This window comes from Loxodonta africana, chromosome 2, assembly GCF_030014295.1.
Source record: "Loxodonta africana isolate mLoxAfr1 chromosome 2, mLoxAfr1.hap2, whole genome shotgun sequence".
In the NCBI taxonomy this organism is placed as follows: Eukaryota; Metazoa; Chordata; class Mammalia; order Proboscidea; family Elephantidae; genus Loxodonta; species Loxodonta africana.
In genome coordinates this window covers 2,573,261-2,598,274 of record NC_087343.1, presented here as the reverse complement: position 1 = coordinate 2,598,274, position 25,014 = coordinate 2,573,261, and the positions used below count along the sequence as shown (strand labels likewise).

Genomic DNA, 25,014 nt, shown 5'->3' with positions numbered 1-25,014 from the left:
CTACCTGAACGTCTTCTTTAGTGAAGTGTCTATTCATATCTTTTGCCCATTTTTTAATTGGGTTATTTGTCTTTTTGCAGTTTCATGTCGATTTTAGAGATCAGGTGCTGATCAGAAATGTCACAGCTAAAAACTTTTTCCCACTCTGTAGGTAGTCTTTTTACTCTTTTGTTGAAGTCTTTGGATGAGCATAGGTGTTTGATTTTTAGGAGCTCCCAGTTATCTAGTTTTGGGGCTGGGTTATTTTTAACGTTGTATAAGTGGTTCTCACTCCCTCTCATACTTTCTGAGCCTCTACTTCCACCATATTTCCTAGGTGGAATTCCTACTATCCTCCCTCAGTGGCATTTGCCCAAAATATACAAACACACATACCCTGAAACACACACATGTCGTCACCGCTTCACTAATGTTGCATGCTGACCACGTGTCTGAGACTGGGATGGTCATCTCCTATGGACTATTCCATTTAATTCTCACAATAGCTGAAAGGGGCAGAAGCCATCCTACTAATTTTAAAGGTGAGAAAGGTAAGATGCAAAAGCTGGCTGGAGGTCACCCAACTATCGAGTCCAGCCCTCCCACTCTTTGCTTTATTAATTTATTGTCTGCAACTTACCTTTTGTTGTTCTAGAAGGGAAAACACAGCCCATGTTCTCAAGGTGCCAGATGTTTGGGATATATTTATGCTAAAAAATGATTCATTTTCTATCTGAAATTTGGTGGCAACGATGGTTCTCACCTTCCACGTGGGGGACCCGAAGACCCTGGTTTGATTCCTGGCCAACGCACCTCATACGTAGCCACCACCCACCTGCCAGTGGAGGCTTGTGTGTTGCTATGATGCTGAACAGGTTTCGCTGGAGCTTCCAGGTGAAAGACACACTAGGAAGAAAGGCCTGGTTATCTGGTTCCAAAAATCAGCCAATGAAAACCCTATGGAGCACAATGGTCCAATCCACAAACAGTGATGAGGATGTGCGGGACCGGGTGGCATTTTGGTCCACTGTGCATGGGGTCACCATGAGTCAGGGGCCAACGTGAGGGCAGCTAACATCAACAATCTGAAATTCAATTTTATAGGGTGGCCTGTAGTTTTATTTGCTAAAGCTGGTGGTCATATGCACTCCCGGCCACTGTACCATACCACACACTTGGTGACTCAGCAGCTGGCCTTGTATCTCCTGGGTGACTCAGAGGCTATGGTGATATACAGCAGGATGGAAGTCTTCAGGGAAGGCAGTGTGCCATAGAGACAGTCCCCAGATGCTGTCTGGCCAGGATGGGACCACGACACAGCTTTTGGCAATGACCAACCTGCTCAGTGGATCCTCACATTCCACAGGAGAAGTGTCTGCCATTGGCCAAAGCCCAGCCCCCACAAGGTTGCATGGTGGTCTATCCACATGAGAGCCATCACCTCTACGGGTGACGGGAGACACTGGAGAAGAGATTCCCAGGGCACCTTTCCCCCATGCCTTAGAGGTGAACAAGGGAGGCAGAGTCCCTCTGGCGAGTCCAGGGTTCTCCTTACTGTTGATCAGGGTCAGAGCTCATTGTCCATAAAAGGGAGCTTCTTACGACATGGCGTAGTGGTTAAGTGCTATGGCTGCTAACCAAAAGGTCTACAGTTTGAAGCCACCAGGCGCTCCTTGGAAACTCTATGGGGCAGTTCCACTCTGTTACAGGGTCGCTATGAGTCGGAATCAACTCGATGGCAGCGGGTTGGTTTGGTCTTACGACGTGTAGAACCTGCCACTCCCTCCTGCCCTTGCTCAGATGTAGGTATCTGGAATAAATGGCTACATCCGGCTCCTTTCCCCCAAATGTCTTCACACAAGTATGTCGTTGTTGTTAACTGCCATCCAGTTGGCTTCAGCTCATGGCAACCTCGCGCACAATGGGATGAAATGCGCCCAGTCGTGCACCATCTTCATCACTGTTAGTATGCTTGAGTCTATTGCTGTCGCTTTTGTGTCAGTCCATCTAATGGAGGGTTTCTCCTGTTTTGCTGATCCTCTCCTTTACCAACCACGATGTCCTTTTCTAGCCATTGTTCTTGCCTGATGATGGGTTCAAAGTAAGTGAGCTAAAGTCTCACCATCCTACCTTCTAGGGAGAATTCTGGTGGTATTTCTTCCAAGATTGATTTCTTCATTCTTCTGGCAGCCCATAATATATTCAATATTCTTTGCCAACACCATAATTCAAATGGTGTTGATGATTCAATCAATTCCTTTTTCATGGACCAGCTTTTGCGTGCATTTGAAGCGACTGAAAATAACATGGCTTGGGTGAGGAGCACATTAGTCCTCAAAATGGCATCTTTGCTTTTTAACACTGTAAAGAAGTCTTTTGCAGCCAATTTGCCCAATCCATCCTTTGATTCCTTGCTGGTACTTCCATGGACACTGATCGTTGATAAGAGTAAAATGAAATCCTTGATGATACACATTTATAGGGACATGTATGCAAGCCTTCTTTCCACAGACGTAGTTTACATCTGTGGAAAGAGACAGTGGAAAAGCTCAATATCATCAGTCAGAACAAGGCCAGGAGCTGACTGTGGAACAGACCATCAATTGCTCACATGCAAGTTCAAGTTGAAACTGAAGAAAATCAGAGCAAGCCCACAAGAGTCAAAGTACGACCCAAGCCATAGCATTTTCAATCACATCATATCATGTGAAAGCTGGACAATTAATAAGGAAGACCGAAGAAGAATTGTCACCTTTGAATTGTGGTACTGGCGAAGAATATTGAATATACCATGGACTGCCAAAAGAACAAACAAATCTGTCTTGGAAGAAGTACAACCAGAACGCTCCTTAGAAGTAAGGATGGAGAAACCGCATCTTACATACTTTGGACATGTCAGGAAGGATCAGTCCCTGGAGAAGGACATCATGCTTGGTTAAGCACAGGGTCAGCAGAAAAGAGGAAAACCCTCAAGGAGATGGACTGGTACAATGGCTGCAACAATGGGCTCAAGCATAACAATGGTTGTAAGGATGGTGCAGAACTGGGCAGTGTTTCTTTCTGTGGTACATAGGGTTGCTGAGTTGGAACCGACTTGATAGCACCTAACAACAACATATACAAGCTCTGGTGGCATAGCGGTTAGATGCTACGGCTGCTAACCAGAAGGTCAGCAGTTCAGATCCACCACACACTCCTTGAAAACTCTATGGGGCAGTTCTACTCTGTCTTATACAGTCACTATGAGTCGGAATTGACTCGACAGCAATGGGTTTGGTTTTTTTTTTTTGGTTTTTACATACAAGCCAAGTATTGGGAATAAGCATGCTGAATCAACAGATATCTCTACACCTATATCCCATAGGGGATGACACCTATCAATAAATAATGCAAAACCAGGCAATAGTACAACAATAAAGGCAGGTACCAGGTATGCTACGGGACCACTCCAACAGGGATGGGGCAGCTTGGGGCCACAGGGGACCCTAAGCTGGGGCATTATATATAAGTAGGAGTTTACCAAGCAGAAACCTTGGGATGGGGATGGGGGTTGGCAGCCACCAAATCCCAGAGGCAAGATGGTGTACATTTTCTACTTGTGGACAATGCAAATAATTTCACCTGCTGAACTATGTGAGAATAACAAAGCTGCAGGGCCATAAAGGGGCTTGGTGGCCTCACCAACAAGCCAGAGCATATCCCATGGGAGCTGTGGAAGTGGGCATTTTACAGAGGTGACTTGGCCATGGCACATAGGAGGGGAAGGACTGGAGGCAGGAGAACCAGCTACAAACCCCTGTAGTACACAGCCCATGCTGCGAGCCTTGAAACTGGTGGGAGTAGCATCAGTAGCCCTGCAGGTATTCCCGATGGCCTGAGGTCAAGAGAAGCATGGCAAGTAGTGCTTGTCCACCCACACTCACTGTCTGTTCACAGGCATCCAAAGAGGCCTTGTGGTCAGCAGTCAAGCTCTTAACCACTGCGCCACTGGGGCTCCATGTATCTATACAGTGTGTATACGGGTACATAAGTATATCTATCTATATCTTATCCTCAAGACATGCTGATGCTGTAGGCAGCTCGAATGCAGGGCTATACATCTTTTCTAAGTAATAGCGAATATGGGGGAAAACCCAAATCTGTTGTGATTGGGGTCTAGGGGCCACATCTTCCAACAGAAATGCCAAGTGTTGAGCTGGATCCAAGAGTACACACATCCTTGACAGACAGGGCTGGAGACAGTAATGCTCTTGAATTCCCAACTTATTGGCAAATGGCCTGATCGAAGTCACAGAGACACATAATGCTGGGGATTCAATTGTGACCACAAAATTATACTGAAGTTCTAACCACTGCACCTGTGAATGTTATGTTAATGAGTCCATACCAGAGTAGGGTGGGTCCTAAACCTAATCCCTTTTGAGTGGTGTCTTCTCAAAAGAGCAGAATAGACACACAGGGGAAGACAGACACCACGTGAAGACCCGTCTATAAGCAATGGAACACCAAGGATCAATCGCCAACAGACACCAGACGCTGAGAGAGGCCATAAAGGGAAGTGACATGGTCAAGACCCTGACTTGTACTTTTAGCCTCCAGAACTGTGAGAAAATAAAATTCTGTTCTATATAGCCACTCCCTTGTGATCTTTTGTTATGGCTGCCAGAGGAAACTAAGATAGGTAGCAACAGGCTGATGCAGGCCAGAGACCCCTGACCACTAGAATTCTACTCAAGAATCTCATGAGAAGTTAAGAACTTGGGGTGTGGAGTGAGACTGCCGAGGCTTGAAACCTGAGCCCATCTCTTAGTAGATAAATGTCATGGGCAGCATATGTAACCACTCTTGGCCTCAGTTCCCTCATCTATACAACAGGGGTGTTGACAGTCCCTATCTCTTAGGCTTGATGAGATAATTCATGTCAGAACAGGTCCTAGCATGTGGCAAGGGCCCACTAAACGCTTGCTATAAGTAGCAAACTAAAACAAACAAAACCAGTTGCCATCCAGTCAACTTCAACTCATGGCGGCCCCATGTATGTCAAAGTAGAACTGTGCTCACTTGGGTTTTCAACGGCCAATTTTTCAGAAGCAGATCACCAGGCCTTTCTCAACAGCAACAGGGTTTCTTCCAAGGCGCCTCTGGGTGGACTCAAACCTCCAACCATTTGGTTAGCAGCCGAGCACGCTCTGTTTGCGCCACCGAGGGACTCCCTGTAAGTAGCAGCCATCATCATTATTAGCGGTAGAAGACCTATGGCACTGTTACATGGTACCTCCCTCTTTGAAGAAGACATATTACCCAGCAATCACGGACCACACAGAGCAGCTCATGTTTAACTACAGAGACGTCAAATGAAGTAGAAAATATCTGCAATGGCAAAATAGAAGGTATCTCACCTTGCTCCTACAACAAGTTCTTTCTGTCCTGGGTCAAATGTTAACTGCGAGAAATCCACAGCATCCTTCACTCTGAACTCCCGTAACCAGGGGGCAATTTCTAAACAGAAAAAGAAAAGAAAAGAAAGATAAGAATGCACAATTTTTCTCCCCTTTGGGGACCACGTCAGGTAGCGAGCATGACATTGCAGAAGGGATTTGAACCCTCACACAGTACCATTGTTTTGGGGCAGCTGGGGGTTCTACCAGGATGTCACATGATTCGCAGTGACCCCGGTGCACAATGGAGAGGGCAGCCCCTGCCAAGGAGTACGCCTGGTGTCAGAGGCCACTGGTGGTCTCCAGGCCAAGGTCCGCTCTCCTTTTGGCTCTGGCTGGGCAGAAAACAAGCGGGCATTCACAGGACTCATCAGAGAGCACAGACCGCCAGCAGTCCCACTCCTGTTCAACTGGTGGGCAACAGCTGTTGTTGCTGATGTTGGGTGCACTTGAGTGAATCCTAACTCATGGGGACCCCATGTGACAGAGTGCAACTGCCCTATAGGGTTTCCTAGGCTGTAATTTTTATGTGAGCAGGTCTTTCTTCAGCCAAGTGGCTGCATGGGTTCAAACTGCCAACCTTTTGGTTAGCAGCTGAAGGCTTAACTCTTGTACCACCAGGGCTCCATGCGAAAAGCTGAAGACTTTGGAGGCTCACCAGAGCCATGCTCGGGAGCGAGGACAGAGGACATGACCAACATGTGCCTGCTTTCAAAGTGGACGGTCCACCTCCTGCCCTGTGGATCTCTATTCTGGCCAGATGCTTACACTTGCTAAAGACACACAGGCCTTTCCAGATGACAAACCCAAGTTACTTCCTGGCCGAATGCACATGTCTTTCCCTAAGAAGCACAGGAAACAGAGACTCTTCAGAGGCAGGTTTTTGTAGACACCCTGAAGTTCTGTCAGACACCTCCATACAGAGTCAGGCTCTTAGAAACGAGCAAGAGAGGCTGCCCCATCTTTGCAACTTTCCTTAGCTCATTCCTGGTGCCAAAAAACTATTTCCCGAGTTGCCTGTCAGTCATGGGACAGGTTACTGAGACAGAAGCCCGAAGGTGCTGTATTCCTTACTTGGCTTCCCCCCCACAGTGTTGTCCTGCAAAAGCATTTCCTTTGCCGGGCTCTCCTGCCCCAGCTTTGCATTTGAGTCTTGCTTTTGCTTGGTGGTTATATGTAAACCCCGCTGCGCCTGCGTAGTATGATTAAGGGTGTTGCTAACGTAACTTGTATGAACTCTCTACTTGTAAAACCCTTTAAAAGTAACCTGCCTGCCCAGCCTTGATGAGCAGTCTCGGCAGCAGTAAGCACTGACTGACTCCTTGTACAACGAAATAAGGGCACCTCTTGGTTCTCTCACCTCGGTCTCTCATTTACTGGTCAGTGAGTCATGCCACGTAAGAACCCAGGGTTTCCACCCGGCAACATTACCGTGATCCCCGACAGTGAACGGTGTGGTCTGACGCCTTTTTCCCTTGGACTTAGTATTTTGAGGTACATCAGAGAGAGTGAACAGAGGCCGACAACAAAGTCAGTGTTTCGGGGGAAAAGTATGCAGCAGCAGGAATCCTCTCTTCCAGCAACTGTTCATGCTGGAAACAGGCCTGATGTGGGCTTCCGTTCACGCCCCTGGTGCGCCCCGGAGAAGCCGGTTTCCCGGGGTGAACAAGACACGTTATTTTCAAGGAACAAGTCTGTATAATAAATGTGTCACTTCTCTACTATCAGTTACTGGGGAAAAATGACATCAACTAAAATTTGTTTCTACTTATAGGAAACCAGGACTCAGTGATACACATAGGCCTGTATTTGGTTTTTAGAATCTCAATGTACATGACATTTTAATTCTTTTCAGTATATTATGTAAACTTCATTTTATAAGCAAGTCAATTAAAAAAAAAAGAATTTAAACAAAGTATGTACAAGCCACTGGAGATATAAAAAGCTATTAATAAATGGTCCTTCCAGGGTTTATAATTCGGTTAGGGGGTACCACTCTTTAAACATGGCGTCTATCAATTAAACAGGGGTCCTCTGCCTCCTGCCATCCCCACGTGTGTCAGAGCAGAACTGTGTTCCTTACGGAATTCAATGGCTGATTTTTCAGTAGATCACCAGGCCTTTCTTCCAAAGTGCCTCTGAGTGGACTCAAACCTCCAAATATCTGGTTAGCCGCCAAGAGCATTAACCATTTGCACAACCCAGGGACTCCATCTATAAACACCAGGTGTTTGTCCCTGAACAGTATAAACAGGTAATGCACTTGGCTGCTAACCAAAAAGTTGCTGGTTCACGTCCACCACCAAGAGGTGCCTTGGAAGACAGGCCTGGTGATCCTTTTGAAGAGTCAGCCATTGAAAACCCTAGGAGCATAGAGCTCTACTCTGACACACGTTGGGTCTCCATGCATCAGAGGACAACTGGGATATATATATATATGTAGCTATAAGGAGCCCCAGTGACACAGTGGTTAAGCATTCAAAGGGTCAGTGGCTCAAGTCTACCAGCTGCTCCAAGGGAGAAAGATGTGGCAAACTGTTCCTGTAAATATTTACACCTTGGAAACCCTATGGGGCAGTTCTACTGTGTCCTAGAGGGTCACTATGATTCAAAATTGACTTGACAGCAGGGGGTTGTATCTCCATAACCATAATCCTCTAAACAGAACTCCTGTCTGGGATATAGAGACTCAAATGAGATTTGAGCAGGACATGAACACTGGCTTCCTGGGGCCCAACAAATGAAGCTACAAGACTTGTCCAAAAAAAAAAAAAAACACATCACCATCGAGTTGATTCCAATTCATAGCAACCCCGTAGAAAAGTCACAACCAATGAACAGGAAAGGGGAAATCCCAAGTCCCCCGAGTCCTTTGCCCATTGAAGTTTCTCCCCATCACACAATATATAAGATATACTGTGGAAAACATATGTGTGTGTGTATGTGTATGAGTCCCTGGGTACAAATGGATACAGCTGGGCTATCATCCAAAAGGCTGGTGGATCAAACTCATTCAGAGATACTTCAGGAATAAGGCCTGAGGTCATAGCCTTGAAATCTTATGCAGCAGTTCTACTCTGCACACATGAGATTACAATGAGTTGGAATTGGCCTGATGGCAGCTAACAAAAACTATGTGTATATACATACATATATACATGTGTACATACATACATACATATATACATGTGTATATATATGGAGCCCTGCTGGCATAGTGGTTAAGAGCTCGGCTGCTAACCAAAAGATCGATAGTTTGAATCCACCAGTCGCTCCATGGAAACCCTATAGGGCAGTTCTCGTCTGTCCTATAGGGTCGCTATGAGTTGGAATCGACTTGACGGCAACAGGGGATACGCATATGTACACACACATACAGGTAGTCCCCAACGTATGATAGGCTTCCTTTCCGACAACTCCGTCGTAAGCTGGTTCTGACATTAAATCAATTACCTCTTTTTGTTGTTAGTTTTTATTATTATTGCCTTTTATTATCAGTGTCTTTATAAATTTGATTTTATTTGTCTTTGGGGGTTGGAAACATTACATATAAATCTACAGTGAACATCTGAGAATGATAACATCAGCAAACTACGGGCTGCAACACTGTATGTAGTGCATATTACTAACGATAAGATGTTCAAAAATAAAAAAAAAAACAGATGGTCATAAGTGCGCCTGACCTAAGCCATGGTATTTTCAATCACCTTATATGCATGCTAAGGTGGACAATGAATACAGAAGATGGAAGAAGGATTGAAGCCTTTGCATTATGGTCTTGGGGAAGAATACTGAATACACCATGGACTGCCAGAAGAACCAACAAATCTGTCTTGAAGAAGTACAGCCAGAGTTCTCCTTAGAAGCAAGGAGGGCAAAACTTCATCTTACATACTTTGGAAATGTTATCAGGAGGGACCAGTTCCTGGAGAAGGACACCATGCTTGATAAAGTAGAGGGTCAGCAAAAGACAGGAAGTCTCTCAAAGAGACGGACTGACACGTGGCTGCAACGGCTCAAGCATGACAACGATCATGAGGATGATGGAAGACTTAGTGGTGTTCCGCGCTGTTGTATGTAGGGTTGCTAGGAGTCGGAACTGACGAGACGGCACCTAGCAACAACAAAAACAGGTACGGGTACAAATAATTTCATTCAAATATACATAAAACCTGTTGCCATCAAGTCATTTCCAACTCAAAGCAACCCCACAGGACAGAGTAGAACTATACAGTAGGGTTTCAACAGCTGTAATCTTTAATCGACGGCACTGGGTTTTTTTAATCTTTACAGAAGCAGACGGCGACATCTTTCTCCAGCGCAGCAGCTGGTGGGTTCAAACTGCCAACTAACCACTGCACTACCAGGGCTACTTATTAAAAAAAAAAAACTAACCAAACTCATTGTCATAGAGTCGATTCTGACTTATAGTGACCCCACAGGACAGAGTAGAGCTGCCCCATAGGGTTTCCAAGGACCTGCTGGCAGATTTGAACTGCTGACCTTTTGGTTAGCAGCCATAGCACTTAATCACTGTACCACCAGGGCTTCAGGCTCCTTATAGACATATATAAATGTGTGCATATACGAATGATTAAATAGATGGTAACGAAGGAAAAAGTCCAAGTTGTACCGAAGACACTGGAGAAAAAACAAGGCTCCAGGAATTGACCCAATGCCAACTGAGACGTTTTCCCAAACAGATGTGGCCTTGGAGGTGCTCGCTTATCTATACCCAGAAATTTGGGAGACAGCTGCATGGCCAACTAACTGGAAGAGATCCATATTTATGCCCATTCCAAAGAAAGGTGATTCAACAGAACAAAGAAATTATCAAACAACATCAGTAATATTACACACAAACAAAATTTTGCTGAAGATGATTCAAAAGCAGCTGCAGCAGTACCTCAGCAGGGAATTGCCACAAATTCAAAGCAGAGAGTAAGCAAAAAAGAGGAAGACCCTCAAGGAGATGGACTGACACAGCGGCTGCAACAACGGGCTCAAGCCTAACCACGATTTTGAGGATGCCACAAGACACGGCAGTGTTTTCTTTTGTTTACCTACGGTCCTCATGAGTTGGAACTGACTCAACAGCACTTAACAACAACAACATATGCATGTGAAAGCTGGACAATGAATAAGGAAGACCGAAGACGAGCTGACACCTTTGAATTATGGTGTTGGCAAAGAATATTGACTATACTATGGACTGCCAGAAGAATGAAAAAATCTGTCTTGGAAGAAGTGCAGCCAGAATGCTCCTTAGAAGCAAGGACGGCAAGACTTCGTTCCACATACTTTGGACCTGTTATCAGGAGGGACCAGTCCCTTTAGAATGGTGTCATGCTTGGCAAAGAGGAGGATCAGCAAAAAAGAGGAAGACCATCAACAAGATGGGTCGACACGTTGGCTGCAACAATGGGCTCAAGCATAACGACTATTTTGAGAGTGGCACGGGACTGGGCATTGTTTGGTTCTGTTGCACACAGGGTTGCTATGAGTTGGAACTGACTCGATGGCACCTAACAACAATAAAAACATTAAAGACTAGAGTAGAAGGAAAAAATTGTTCTCACAAAAAAAATGCTACAGGAAATAATGAAAATGTCTCAATTATCTGATTTTTTTTTTCTTTAAAATCAAACAAAAATTTAACAATAGCCATTCAGAGAAATTAAAACATTCTTATAACAGTAAAAGCAAGGTGGACACAACACAACAGGAAAGCATACAGTGTCTTTAATCTACATTTTTTGTAAACATGACATATAATACACAGTACTTTTAAAATGCAAACGGTGCTCCTCAATAGCCTTTTTATCTCTAATGACAGGATCTTAAAATGAGCCAGGTTTTCTATCCAGTATTTTCATTGCACTGACATACAGTATTTTAATCCATTTTTCACATGTTCATTGTAGGAAAAACCTCACAAACTGTAAGTTTTGCAAAATACCTGTACTCGGAAGTCGGGTTCCTCCAAAGCTCACAGCATCATCCTGGAAAGCCTGCGTGGGGTTTCTAAGAAACTCAGAAGCTGTGATCATTCACCTTTATCTAATGTGCTCTTGATTCGGGGCTTCTTTATTCAAACACAACTTGAAAACCACAAGTCTCATTTTCAGCTATACTTTACAGCCCCAAGTCCATGATCTAATAAATATCCGCAACATAAATACACATTAAATAATTGCCTCAAATCTGTTAAATTATAGGACAGAAGCCACACACCATGCCATGGACTGCAGAAGCAGACAGCCTGCACGGGGGTGGTCTTTGTTACTGTTGTTAGTTGCCCTCAAGTCGGCTGTGACTCATGGTGACCTATGACAACAGAAGGAAATCTTGCCTGGTCCTACGCCATCTTCACCATCATTCCTGTTTTCAGTCCACTATTGTGGCTATTTTGTTAATCCATCTCATTGGGCGTTTCCTTTATTTTCGCTGATCCTCTACTTTACTAACCATTATATCCTTTTCTAGCAACCGGTCTTTCCTGATAATGTGTCCAAAGTAAGCGAATCAATGTTTTGCCATCCTCGCTTCTAGGAAGAATTCTCGTTTCATTTTCTTCTGAGACTGATTTGTTCATTCTTTTGGCAGTCCATGCTATAGTCAATATTACTCCCCAACACATCAATTCTGCTTCTGTCTTCCTGTTTCATTGTCTAGCTTTTGCATGCATACGAGGAAATTAAAAATACCATGGTTTAAAAGCAAAGAAGTTTACCGAATAAACTGAATGCTTTGAAGGCCAGCATAGCAGGGGCGGGGGCTTGGGACCATGGTTTCAGGGGACATCTAAGTCAAATGGAATAATAAAATCTATTAAGAAAACATCCCACTTTGGAGAGTGGCATCCAGGGTCTTAAATGCTCGCAAGTGGCCATCTAAGATGCAACAATTGATCTCAACCTACTTGGAGCAAAGGAGAATGAAGAACACCAAAGACACAAGGTAATTATGAGCCCAAGAGACAGAAAGGGCCACATAAATCAGAGACTACATCAGCCTGAGACCAAAAGAACTAGATGGTACCTGGCTACAATGGATGACTGCCCTGACAGGGAACACAACAGAGAACCCCTGAGGGAGCAGGAGAGCAGTGGGATGCAGACCCCAAATTGCTGTAAAAAGACCAGACTTAATGGACTCCAGAGGTCATGGTCCCCAGACCTTCTGTTAGCCCAAGACAGGAACCATTCCCCCACGCCAACTCTTCAGAGAGGGATTGGACTGGACTATGGCATAGAAAGCGATACTGGTGATGAGTGAGCACCTTGGATCAAGTAGACACAGGAGGCTATGTGGGCAGCTCCTGTCTGGAGAGGAGATGAGAGGGCAGAGGGGGTCAGAAGCTGGCTGAATGGATACAAAAACAGAGAGTGGAGGGAAGGAATGTGCTGTGTCATTAGAGGGAAAGCAAATAGAAGTATATAGCAAGGTGTATATAAGTTTTTGTACGAGAGACTGACTTGGTTTGTAAATTTTCACTTAAAGCACAACAAAGGAAAAGAAAAAAAAAATACCATGGTTTAAGTCAGATGCACCTTAGTCATCAAAGTGACATTTTTTTATTTTAACACTTTAAAGAGGTCTTTTGCAGCAGATCTGCCCAATGGAATGTGCTGTCTGACTGCTGCTTTCATGGGTGTTCATTGCTGATCCACGTAGAGTAAAATCCTTGACAACTTCAATATTTCCTCTGTTTTTCATGTTGTTGTTGATCAGTGCAGTTGTGAGGATTTTTGTTTTCTTTAGGTTGAGGTGTAATCCATACTGAAGGCTGTGGCCTTTGATCTTCATCAGTAAGCGTTTCAAATCATCTACTCTTAGGGCAGATAAAGTTGTTGTCATCAGCATATCGCATACTGGTAATGTGGCTTCCTCCAATTCTGATTCCAAGTTCTTCTTCATATAGTTCAGCCTTTCAGCTTATGTGCTCAGAACACAGACTGAATAAGTACAGTGAAAGGATACAACCCTGACACACACCCTTCCTGATTTTAAACCATGCAATATCCCCTTGTTCTGTTCGAACTACTGCCTCTTGGTCTATGTACTGGTTCCACATGAGCACAATTCAGTGTTCTGGAATTCCCATCCTTCATAACAGTATGCATAAATCGTTAAAATCCACGTAACTGAATGCCTTATCAAATAAAAGTGTTCATTTACCTCAATAAAACACAGGTAAACATCTTTCTGGTATTCTCTGCTTTCAACCAAGATCCATCTGACATCAGCAGTGATGATCCTTATTCCATGTCCTCTTCTGAACCTGGCCTGAATTTCTGGCAGTTCCCTCTCAATGAACGGCTACAGTTGTTTTTGGATTATCTTTGGCAGAATTTTGTTACCATGTGATATTAATGACACTGTTCAATAATTTATATATTCCTTTGGATTTCTTTTCTTGGTTGTGGCTGGTGAATAGAGGCTGCTCAGTGCAAACGGGGCCATGGCTTCAGCTAGGTCGGATTCTTTTATGACTTTTGGGCATATCCTTTCTCAAAATCAGGAAATTGCAGGATAATATGAGACAACTAAATAAATGTGCTTAATGTTTGTCTTGGGTATGTACACTAAGAGAAATTTTAGGGAACAAAACATTGCTGGAATCATCTGGCATCCCCGGCCCAACTGAAAGGTCCTGCATTTCTGCATCCAGGGCTTTGGTTCAGGACCTCTGCTCCAACCTCGAGTTTTCCCTCATTGCATGACTTTCTGGCCCTGCCACAAAGACGTGCTACCTTCTGGGGCCTCACAGCTGGTGTGAAGGTGGGTTCTACCGATTCTGCTGAAGCCCTGATGAGCCAGTCGAGGTTGATTTCAGACACATCTGGTATAAATGAGACACTGATGGGAAGTGGTCCATAAACCAGGCTCAAAATCAGCCCGGAGGGCTGCTGTGGCTTTCCTTTTTCTAACTTTAAGATCATGGCCACCTCCCATTTCATTAAACCATCTGTCACAGTCACTCCTGGTAAAGACAAGCTAAGGACCATTCTGATCCACAGCTGGTTTTTATTGCCGGATAACTCACACAAGAAGCAATTTCTACCCATCCATCAAGACAGATGGATTTTTTTTTTTTTCTCTCATTTAAAAGATTTTTCAAATTCACACGTAAAGGAGGCAAGACCATCAAACTCCTCAGCTGTGGCCAGCCTGTCCCCAGGCTGTAGCCAGCCTGTCCCCAGGCTGTGAAGCTAGTGTCCATGTTGCCCTGCCTTACACTCTGTGCCTTGTAAGCACCCTGCATTACCTTTAGGAAACCTTCCCAGTGCCAAAGGGGCTCCATTTTGCCTGATGACCTGCAGCATATGACTGTAGGCAATAAAATCTAATTGCAAATCTTATTGTTGTGCCAGAGGACATGAAAGAGTCATTTCCTTTAGATTTATAACTTTAGAATTACAAATGATGTTAATATGACTGAAGTTCTAAAAACGAGCAACTTCTGTTCATTGGGCATCTAGATTATTCCAGGAGTGGCAGAAGGCGCTTGTTGTGTAACTAGGAGGCCAACAGCCAAAATAGAGCCACTGGCCACCAGGTAACTGCACAGGTTGCAGAGAATGGCTTGAGGTGTCTTTGAGCCTTACTAGGATACTTAATTTGAAAACGTACCCAACACTTAGTTCTGCCACATATTCAAGAGCTGCCAGAGCTCCGGTTTCATAATATCCATCATTTGTTTGAGCTAGCAGATTTTTCTCACTCATTCTCCCTCACAAATTACGCTCAGTTTCTTCTCTGTCTCTTAACTCTTGGCAAATCGTACATTCTTATTTAAGCCGCTACCTCTACAGACTTCAGGATTCAGGAGAAGGTTGTGTGAGAACTCAGGGGAGAAGCCAGGGTCATGCATGAAAGTCCTTGCTTGAAGACAGGTCAAATACATCCCAAGGTGGCCATTTTGCAGAAGTATAGCTTCTATCGAAGCCCTGGTGGTGTAGTGGTTAAGAGCTCGGCTGATAACCAAAAATCCAGCAGTTCAAATTCACCAGCCAGTCCTTGGAAACCATATAGGGCAGTTCTACTCTGTCCTATAGGGTCACTATGAGTCGAAATTGACTCAGTGGAAACGGGTTTACAGGGTTATAACTTCTACTTACACGTCAGAACTAAAACAAAGTTTTTTTTAAGACAAACACAAATTCTTCCAGAAGCTTTAGGGTTGTAACATTAGGGGTAGCCAAAACAATGGACTCAAACATACCAGTGATCATGAAGACAGTGCAGGACTGGGCAGCGTTTCGTTCGTTATACATAAGGTCACCATGAGTTGGAGTCGAGTAAACAGCAACTGACAAGAACACTAAAAATATTTTCACAGCACAGTTATTCACTTATACAGTGAACTGACACTTACTGAGTCCCTGCTACATGGCAGAACCTACTGCAGGTGCTGGCTGGGATACGACATCAGACGAAGCAAAGCTCCACCGCCAAGGCATTTATGATTCAGCCAAGAAGGTGAGATATACATGCAGGAGTGCTGAATTGAAGAAGAGTTATACTAACTGGGCCCTAGGAAGAGCACTAAAGATGAGAGATTCTCAAAGGCAGCAACGTTCTAAGGAAATATAATGAGAGTCCCGCTTGTAACGTCTAATTTTCCTGTAGCCACATTATACAATGTTAAGAAACATGCAAAAATAATTTAAAACGATGTCGTTGTTTTTGCTTTCAGTTGCCATCGAGCATTTTCTGGTCCTGCGCCATCTGCATGATCATCAATGTGTTTGACTCCACTGTTGTACGTATTGTGTCAATCCACCTCATTGAGGGTTTCCCTCATTTTTGCTGACCCTCTTATTTAAGTCAATATGCCCAAAATACCATCATTTCAAAGTGCTATAAAAATTTAAAAAATTACCAATGAGCTATTTTCATTGTGTGAGAGTCCTAAGTCTTTGAAATCTGTGTGTATTTCACACTGACAGCCCAGCTCAGTTTGGACTGCCCACATTACCAAGTGCTCAATGCCAAACGTGGCCAGTAGCTACCAACTGGATAACACATACCTAAGTTATTAAGAACAGGGCTTCTTCCATAACACAGAGGTTGTGTCCCATCACATCCATGACTGAAAAACTAGCTAGCTCTGAATCTTCGCAGAGCCAACTGCTATAGGGTCCACTGCAAATGAACGGAGACTGACCCCACACAACTCTCCCCCACCCACCAAATACATTACTGAAAAGTAAGAGGGACGGCCCTCGGAGTTAGCTAATGGGTTTCAATCTACAGCCCTCTACTACTTTCTCTCCATTCTCCCCAGGACCACATGGTTTAGGGTGATTTTCACCTGTTTCATGATTTTACCACGAGGAAGTCCTGATTATATCTTCAACGACATCCTGAACGCCAGGCAGCTTACCTGGCATCAATTTTATGACTACACGCAATTTCATATATACCACAGTCTACCAGCCAAGAGTCTCAGAGCCCAGCCAAATCCGGGAAAGCCACAAACAACCATCCAAAACTAACCGAAAAGGTAACCAACCCTCTTTGACAGAAGTCTATTAATCAAGTGAGAGGTTGTGTCGTAAAGGGTTAACTCTACAGGTACAGGTGCTCAAACCATGCACACAGAAGACATCTTCTCTTGCCCGGCTCCTAACAGGTAATCTCAAGGCCTTGGAGTACCTTGCCTGAAAAAAGTATCTTTGTTGACGTGGGGAGCTTGGCCCAGGTTGACAACGTGGTTTATGGTGGGGACATTGGGCCATGCTGTTTCAGTTTATCCTCTAGAGGAGCTGGTGAATGAGCAACTACTGTCAGCCCTGTGGGTACCCCACGCTTATGTGACCAACCCCCAATTAAAACGCTGGACACCAAGGCTCAGGTGAGCTTCCCTGGTTTGCAATACTCCATAGGTGTTGTCACACATCATTCCTGGAGGAATGAAGCATTGTCGTCTATCTCCACTGGGAAGGGACAACTGGAAACTTGTGCCTGGCCTCTCCTGGACTCCACCCCATGCCCCTTTTCCCCTTTGCTGATTTTACTCTGCATTGTTTGACTGTAAAAATCTTAACCATGTGTAAAACAAGACGAAGCTTTATAAGTCCTCCTAGGAAATCCCTGAACCTGAGGCTGGATGTGGGGACATCCAACTCAGTACACATCTCCTTTGTGAGGATAATCACAGTAAATGAAATTGTAAAACCCATCAAATACAGACACATTTGTTTGGATGAGTCAAAACACATAGAAATGGCTGTCTCACTTAACTAGGGGCTTAAAGAAGATCCCCTTAAATAACACCAAGATCTATCAGATGGCCAGCCTATACCGTTACCAAAAAACAAGTCTTCCATAGGGTCAAGTTTGACGACTTCTTTCTATGAGTTGTAGCCAGAAACCAGGCAAATGTCGTTCATAATATAATTAGTTCATTTCATTCTGATCTCTCTTCACATACCTTACAGGCTTTTATTTTCTTTTCAAAATGGTATAAGAAGTTTCTCAATTTAGGAATTTTGCCTTTAGACTCTTCCATAGGAACCAACAAGCCAGCAACAGATGGACAAACATTAGCAGACGTTCTATTGTGTTGCTCGTTATTCTACTGAGTAATTAACACTGATATTCAATGAAGGAAGAAAGCCAAAATTCAATCTGCTTTTGATAAATACTTCGGAGGGCTGGAAAAAGAAGAGTCAGATCCAGTGTCAGGCGTGTCCCAAGTCCCCTTGTGAAATCCACGCATCCAGATGGAGAAACATTCTTGGTTTAGGGTTTCCCTTTGAGTCACCAGACATGTGAATGCGCCAGCAGCCTTTGGAGGCCAAGTCAATCTCAAGAAGCAAAGCTGTGCTCTGCTTACACCAGCTTGCTCTGCCTCCAAGGTTATGCACCAGCGCAAAATGCCCTCAGGTCCCTCTCAAACCCACCTGCTATCCACACCGCTCCTGCTGTTCACCAGCAGACCCTTAGTCTTGCAACAACCAACTGTGAAAGGAACTCATTCTCACCTCCTGCTTTGCTAGCACATTTCTATCCTTCTGAATCAGCTTCCCTCCTGCTCCCCATGTATTCAAACACTAAGAAATTTGTCAGACTGGGAGTACCTTCAGAGTTGGAAGTAAGTTTTTTAATATTTGCATTGTAACACACAAAGGCCTTGAATGACTGTGTGTTGAATATAATGCTGAACATTAAAAGGTATAATACAGTCCCAGATTCTACCTGTATCCTTCTTTAATGGCCCTCGTTAACCATTCTCCATCCCTCTGGTCCACTGGATAGTGTCCGTGTAATGTGTGTGTGTGTGTGTGTGTGTGTGTGTGTGTGTGTGTGTGTGTGACTGTGTGTGGGGAGCCCCTGGGTGGCACAAACGGTTAAGCACTCCACCACTAGCCAATAGGTTAGCGGTTCAAATCCACTCAGATGTACCCCAGGAGACAGGCCTGGTCATCTGCTTCCGAGAGGTCACAGCCTTGAAAACCCCATGGGGCAATTCTACTGTGCACATATGGGTCACCACGAATAGGAATCTACTCAAAGGCAACTGAGGAAAATACTTTATATAATATATATGAATGACTTACTGTACACATTATATACAAAACAGCAGAAGCACTGTATCAACGGGGAACTGTCAGAAATTCAAGCCAGATTCAGAAGAGGACATGGAACCAGGGATATCACTGCTGATGTTGGATGGATCTTAGATGAAAGCAGAGAATACCAGAAATATGTTTAACCAAAGCGAAACCAAACCCAGCGCCATCGAGTCGATTCCGACTCATAGCGACCCTATAGGACAGAGTAGAACTGCCCCATAGAGTTTCCAAGGAGCGCCTGGTGGATTCGAACTGCCGACCCTTTGGTTGGCAGCCGTAGCACTTAACCACTACGCCACCAGGGTTTCCTAGAAATATGTTTAGCTGTGTTTTATTCATCTCATACTCATAGCAACCCTATAAGACAGAGTAGAACTGCCCCACAGTTTCCAAGGAGCACCTGGCAGATTTGAACTACCGACCTCATTGTTAGCAGCCGTGGCACTTAACCACTACGCAACTAGGGTTTCCCTGAGTCAGAATCGACTCGACGGCACTGGGTTTTTTTTTGTTTGTTTGTTTGTTTGTTTGGTGTGTTTTATTGACTATGCAGAGGCGTTTGACTGTGTGGATCATAACAAATTGTGGATGACATTGTGAAGAATGGAAATTCTTAATTGTGCTCATGCTGAACCTATACACAGACCAAGAGGCAATTGTTTGTACAGAGCAAGGGCATACAGTGTGGTTTAAAATCAGGAAAGGTGTGCATCACGGTTGGATCCTTTCACCATACTTATTCAATCTGTATGCTGAGCAAATAATCTGAGAAGCTGGATTACAGAAGAAGAATGCGACATCAAGATTGAAGGAAGACTCATCAACACCCTGCGTTATACAGATGACACAACTTTGCTTGCTGAAAATGAAGTGGACTTGAAGCATTTACTGATGAAGATCAAATACTACAGCTTTCGGTATGGATTACATCTCAAATATAGAAAACAAATATCCTTACAACTGGACCAATAAGCAATATCATGATAAACGGAGAAAAGATTGAAGTCATCATGGATTTCATTTTACTTGCATCCACAATTAATACCCATGGAAGCAGCAGTCAAGAAATCAAAACACATATCACATTGGGCAAATCTGCTGCTAAAGACCTCTTTAAGCTGTTCAAAAGCCAAGATGTCACTTTGAAGACTAAGGTGTGCCTCACCCAAGCCATGGTATTTTCAGTCGCCTCGAATGTGCAAAAGCTGAACAATGAATAAGGAAGAATGAAGAAAAATTGATAGCTTTGAATTACAGTGTTGGCGAAGAATACTGAATATAACATGGACTACCAGAAGAACGAACAAACCTGTCTTGGAAGAAGTAAAGCCAGAATGTTTCTTAGAAATGAGGACGGCCAGACTTTGTCTCACATACTTTGAACATATTATCAGGAGGGACCAGTCCCTGGAGAAGTACACCATACTTGGTAGAGGGTCGGTGAAAAAGAGGAAGACCCTCAACAAGATGGACTGATGGTGGCTGCAATAATGGGCTCAATCATAGCAATGACTGTGAGGATGACGCAGGACAGGCCGGCATTTCGTTCTGTTGTACACAGGGTAGTTATGAGTTGAAACCAATTCGACAGCACCTAACAACAACAACATACATTATGTATCAAATTATAGATTACATGATATATATATTATATTTTGTATACACGTTATATGTAAATGTAATATATAAAATATCATAATAATATATTTTGACTGGTGATTACGTTCCAGTAGCATTTTATGAACTATATTTTATCATTCTTCTGTTTTACATGCAAACATGTTTATACCCAAATACAGCTGTGAATTTAATAAGAGAAGCCATCGTTAATACGGATAAAAGTAAACCATTAATGTGTAGGCTGTGGAACAAAGATCGGCAATCCATGGCCCACCAGCACCTTTTTTGTAAATAAAGTTTTATTGGAACACAGCCATGCTGTTTTGTACTACAGCAGCAGAGCTGAATGCAGACCATCTGGGCTGTAAGGTCTAAAATATTTATGATCTGGCCCTTCTCAGTAAAAAACGTGTTGCCTCCTGCGCTAGAAGATCAGAGAGTAAGAGCCCAATAAATATGTGTATGGCAGATAATAAAACACACTAGGTATAGTTTTCTAGTAACACAAAAAAATTAAGCAATCTTAGAGCAAGGAGAGACTTGGAGAACGTCTACTCAAATCCTCACTTTATCGAGGGGAGATCTGGAACCACAGGAAGGCAGGGAGTTGCCAAAGATCATCCCCATAGACTAGCCAAGAAAGAGCCCTGATCGCAGGCCCCACACGATTTACCTCATGCCACATGGCATCAGTAAGCAGTCGAATATCCACAGTATTTTTATCCCATTCGTTTTATACAGCCTTTACCATTTTTAAAATAAAATAAGAAAAGCATGCAGAAAGCCACGGCCCTCTCCACGGAGAAAAGGCGAATGTTCTACTTGCTGAGACACAGTCCTCTTGGAACCCCGCTAATCACTATACTTCCATTTCCCACAAGAGAAAAGACAAGCTGTACGGAATCCCTACCAGGCCATGTTAGCTAATGTTACCTAAGGTTCCAGGAAGTCACACACCTCACTCCCAGGTTGGCGTTGGTAGTCGAACACTTTAACCCAAGATGTGAGACTAAGAGAAAGCCCATGTTTTAAAAAAAAGAAACAAACGCCGACATGTATGCTTTCTGGGTTTTCATTTTCATCAGAGGTGCACTCCTGCTGTGGCCCAGCTCCCCCAGGAGAGCCCCCACTCTGCACCTTCAAATCACCCACATTCACCAAGACGGGTGCACAAGGGTATACAGTCAGAGGCGATATTAGGAACAAATGGTATCTCTCCTTTGGTGCTGTCCCTTTCTGTTAATTTTGGCGATACTTTTTCTTTCATTGTGAGGTACTCACCTGATTCAAACCATGAGAGTAGCTGTATGATTCCTGCCCTGTCCCCCAGAGGGCAACAAAGCCATTGTGTGGACAACTGAGTGTATCAATTGCATTGTTGAGTTCCTTGGAGAGGGCTGTGAATCCAATCGCACCTTCCTACTAACTTTGTTTTCAATTTTTCTTGACGATTTCATACACTCCTTTTCTGACTCACACCAAGCCACTTCAGGGACCTTTCCCTCCCTGCGCCTAATATTAAGGACAGTCGTCATGGTCAATGCTAACCACTGGCTTGACCCAACGAATGGATCCTCCCTGAAGCCTTCACTACCAGGTGTGTGGCGGCTCTCTGTCCATTCAGAGCCCTTACCCAATCCATCACCATCTGTGCCAGGCCCTGCTCTGGGGACTGGGACTGGAGGCCCTGTGGGCGGTAAAAGGAGAAGGGCCCTCCTCTCACAAAATAGAGCAAACAGTAACTGCCAGGGTGAAAACAACGATGGCACTTTAGAGTTGGCTCGGGTAGCTTTATACATCGTTTTCAGGGAAGGCCATTGTGTAGGGGTGACATTTAGGCTGAGTCCTGAACAGGGACAAGTGGCCACAAAGAGATGGAGAAGAAGGGCATTCCAGGAGAGGGGCTGCCTGGGGAAAGGCTAGAGATAGGGCCAGCAACAGGACCAAGGCAGGAGAGTGGAGGAGGGGAGGGAGAGGTGGGGAGGGGAGGGAGGGGGAGAAGGGAGGGAAGGGCAGGGGGAGGAGGGGAGGGAGGGGGAGGAAGGAAGGAAGGGGAGGGAAAGGGAGAGAGAGAAGGGGAGGGGAAGGAAGGGAGGGGGAAGGTAAGGATGGAAGGGGAGGGACCAGGAGGGGCAGGGCAGGGGGAGAAAGGGAGAGGTATAGGCAGGAGAAAGGGGAGCAGGCCAGTTCCTGTCAAGTCTTGCAGCTCAAGGTAAAGAATGCATTTTATTCTAACAGAGTGGTTGGCAAGCTCTTGCTCTAAGTCCCAGATAGTAAATATTTCAGGCTTTGCAGGCCATGTGGTTGCTGTCAAAACCACTCAGCTCCGCTGTTGTAGCCACAGACAAACAGAGAGAATGGGCATGGCTGGCTCTAGTAAAACGATAGTTACAAACACAGGCCATGTGTGGCTGGCCCACGGCTGGGGGAGGGCAGGGAAAGCCACTCTGCATTTTTCAGAGGTCACCTGCCTCGGTGGGGAGAACAGCCTGTGGGGACAGAGGGCAGGATACCGGATGGCACCTGGCAGTCCAGTGGAGAAGGAGGGAAGCAGCACTTCTAGGATGGGTTCTGAGATAATCATTTGGGATATGAGGACACATGAGGATCAAGAACACCAAGTTTTCCCCTGTTGCTGTGTGCTGCCAAGTCAATGCCAACTCATAGCGACCCCATTGGACAGAGTAGAACTGCCCCATACAGTTTCCAAGGCTGCTTGCACAGTGGTTAAAGCACTAGACTGCTAACCACAAGGTCAGCAGTTCGAGCCCACCAGCCGCTCTAGGAGAGAAAGATGTGGCATTCTGTTCTTGTAAAGATTTACAGCCTTGGAAAACCTATAGGGCTGCTATGAGTCAGAACGACTCAACGGCAAGTGGGTAATCTTTAAAGGAGCAAACTGCCACATCTTTCCCCTGCAGAGCCGATGGTGGCTTCGAACCACAGACCTTTCAGTTAGCAGCTAAGCGCTTAACCATTGCACCGCTAGGGCTCCTTAAGACTTCCACTAGAGCAACTCAATCAATGGGGCAGTTTCTGAGATGGGGGAGATGAGAGGAAAATGACTTGGAGAACAACCAGCGGTTCTGTCCTGGACACCTCAGTGGACACGCCCAACAAGAAGTCCCCACGAAGATACGAGAAGGCAAGTGCAGCACAGGGCTTTAGCTCAGGAGAGGCTAACTGGAGAAGAAACTTGGCAGCCATCAACACATACAGGGCATTTAAAGCTACGGCACAAGCTGAGATGACCAAGGTAGGCAGACAGAACGAGGAGAAGAGGGTCCCACACTGAGAGTCAACAAAGACAACTTCACCGGAAGTTTAGCAGAGGCACAGAGGAATGCATGAAAGCATTGATGAAAAAGCCCCATATCTTTGTTGTTGTTAGGTGCCATCGAGACCTGTGCCACTTTCATGATCGTTGGCATGTTTGAGTCCATCATGGCCACTGCGTCAATCCATCTTATGAAGGGTTTCTCCTGTTTTTGCTGACCCTCTACTTTACCAACCATGGTGTCCTTTTCTAGTGATTGGCCTTTACTGATGACATCTCTAAAGTACGCAACCAAAGCCTCACCACCCTCGCTTCTAAAGAGCATTCTGGTTCTATTTCTGCTTAGGCTGATTTGTTTGTTCTTCTGACCAACCCAAAAACCAAACCCATCGCTGTCGAGTCAGTTCCAACTCATTGTGACTCTACAGGACAGAGTAGAAAAAAGCCTCACCACCCTCGCTTCTAAAGAGCATTCTGGTTCTATTTCTGCTTAGGCTGATTTGTTTGTTCTTCTGACCAACCCAAAAACCAAATGCATTGCTGTCTAGTCAATTCCAACTCATTGTGACTCTACAGGACAGAGTAGAACTGCCCCATAGGGTTTCCAAGCTGCGCCTGGTGGATCTGAACCATTGACCTTTTGGTTAGCAGCTGTAGCTCTTAACCACTAAGCCACCAGGGTTTCTTCTGGCAGTCCATGGTATAATCAATATTTCTCTCCAACAATACAATTTGAATGCCCCAGTTCTTCCATCTTCTTCATTCATTGTCCAGCTTTCACATGGCTATGAAGTGACTGAAAAGACCATGGCTTGGGTCAAAAAAAAAAAAAAAAAATTTTTTTTTTTTTTGGTCAGGCACACCTTAATTATCAAAGTGACATCTTTGCTTTTTACAACTTTCAAGAGATCTTTTGCAGCAGATTTGTGTTCGATTTCTTGTCTGTTGCTTCTGGTGACATTGACTGTTGATCCAATTGAATGAAATCCATGCTAACTTCAATTTCTCTCCATACTCTTTTCAGTGGGTTCACTCTATCTCTCTTCACTATCTACACCTCCTCCAACTCACTGATCCAAAAATTGACCTGAATATTTAACCCCATCCCTGAGGC

General features: G+C 44.6%; 1 protein-coding gene across 1 annotated transcript in view; it reads right to left on the bottom strand.

The window, feature by feature from the left end:
- SEMA5A (semaphorin 5A) overlaps positions 1–25,014 on the bottom strand; it is a 354,982-nt gene that overhangs the window by 288,213 nt on the left and 41,755 nt on the right. Inside the window, exon 2 of the mRNA XM_003407895.4 lies at positions 5,379–5,478. Within this exon, the coding sequence (XP_003407943.2) occupies positions 5,379–5,478 (100 nt within the window). The remainder of the gene's footprint in view (positions 1–5,378; positions 5,479–25,014) is intronic.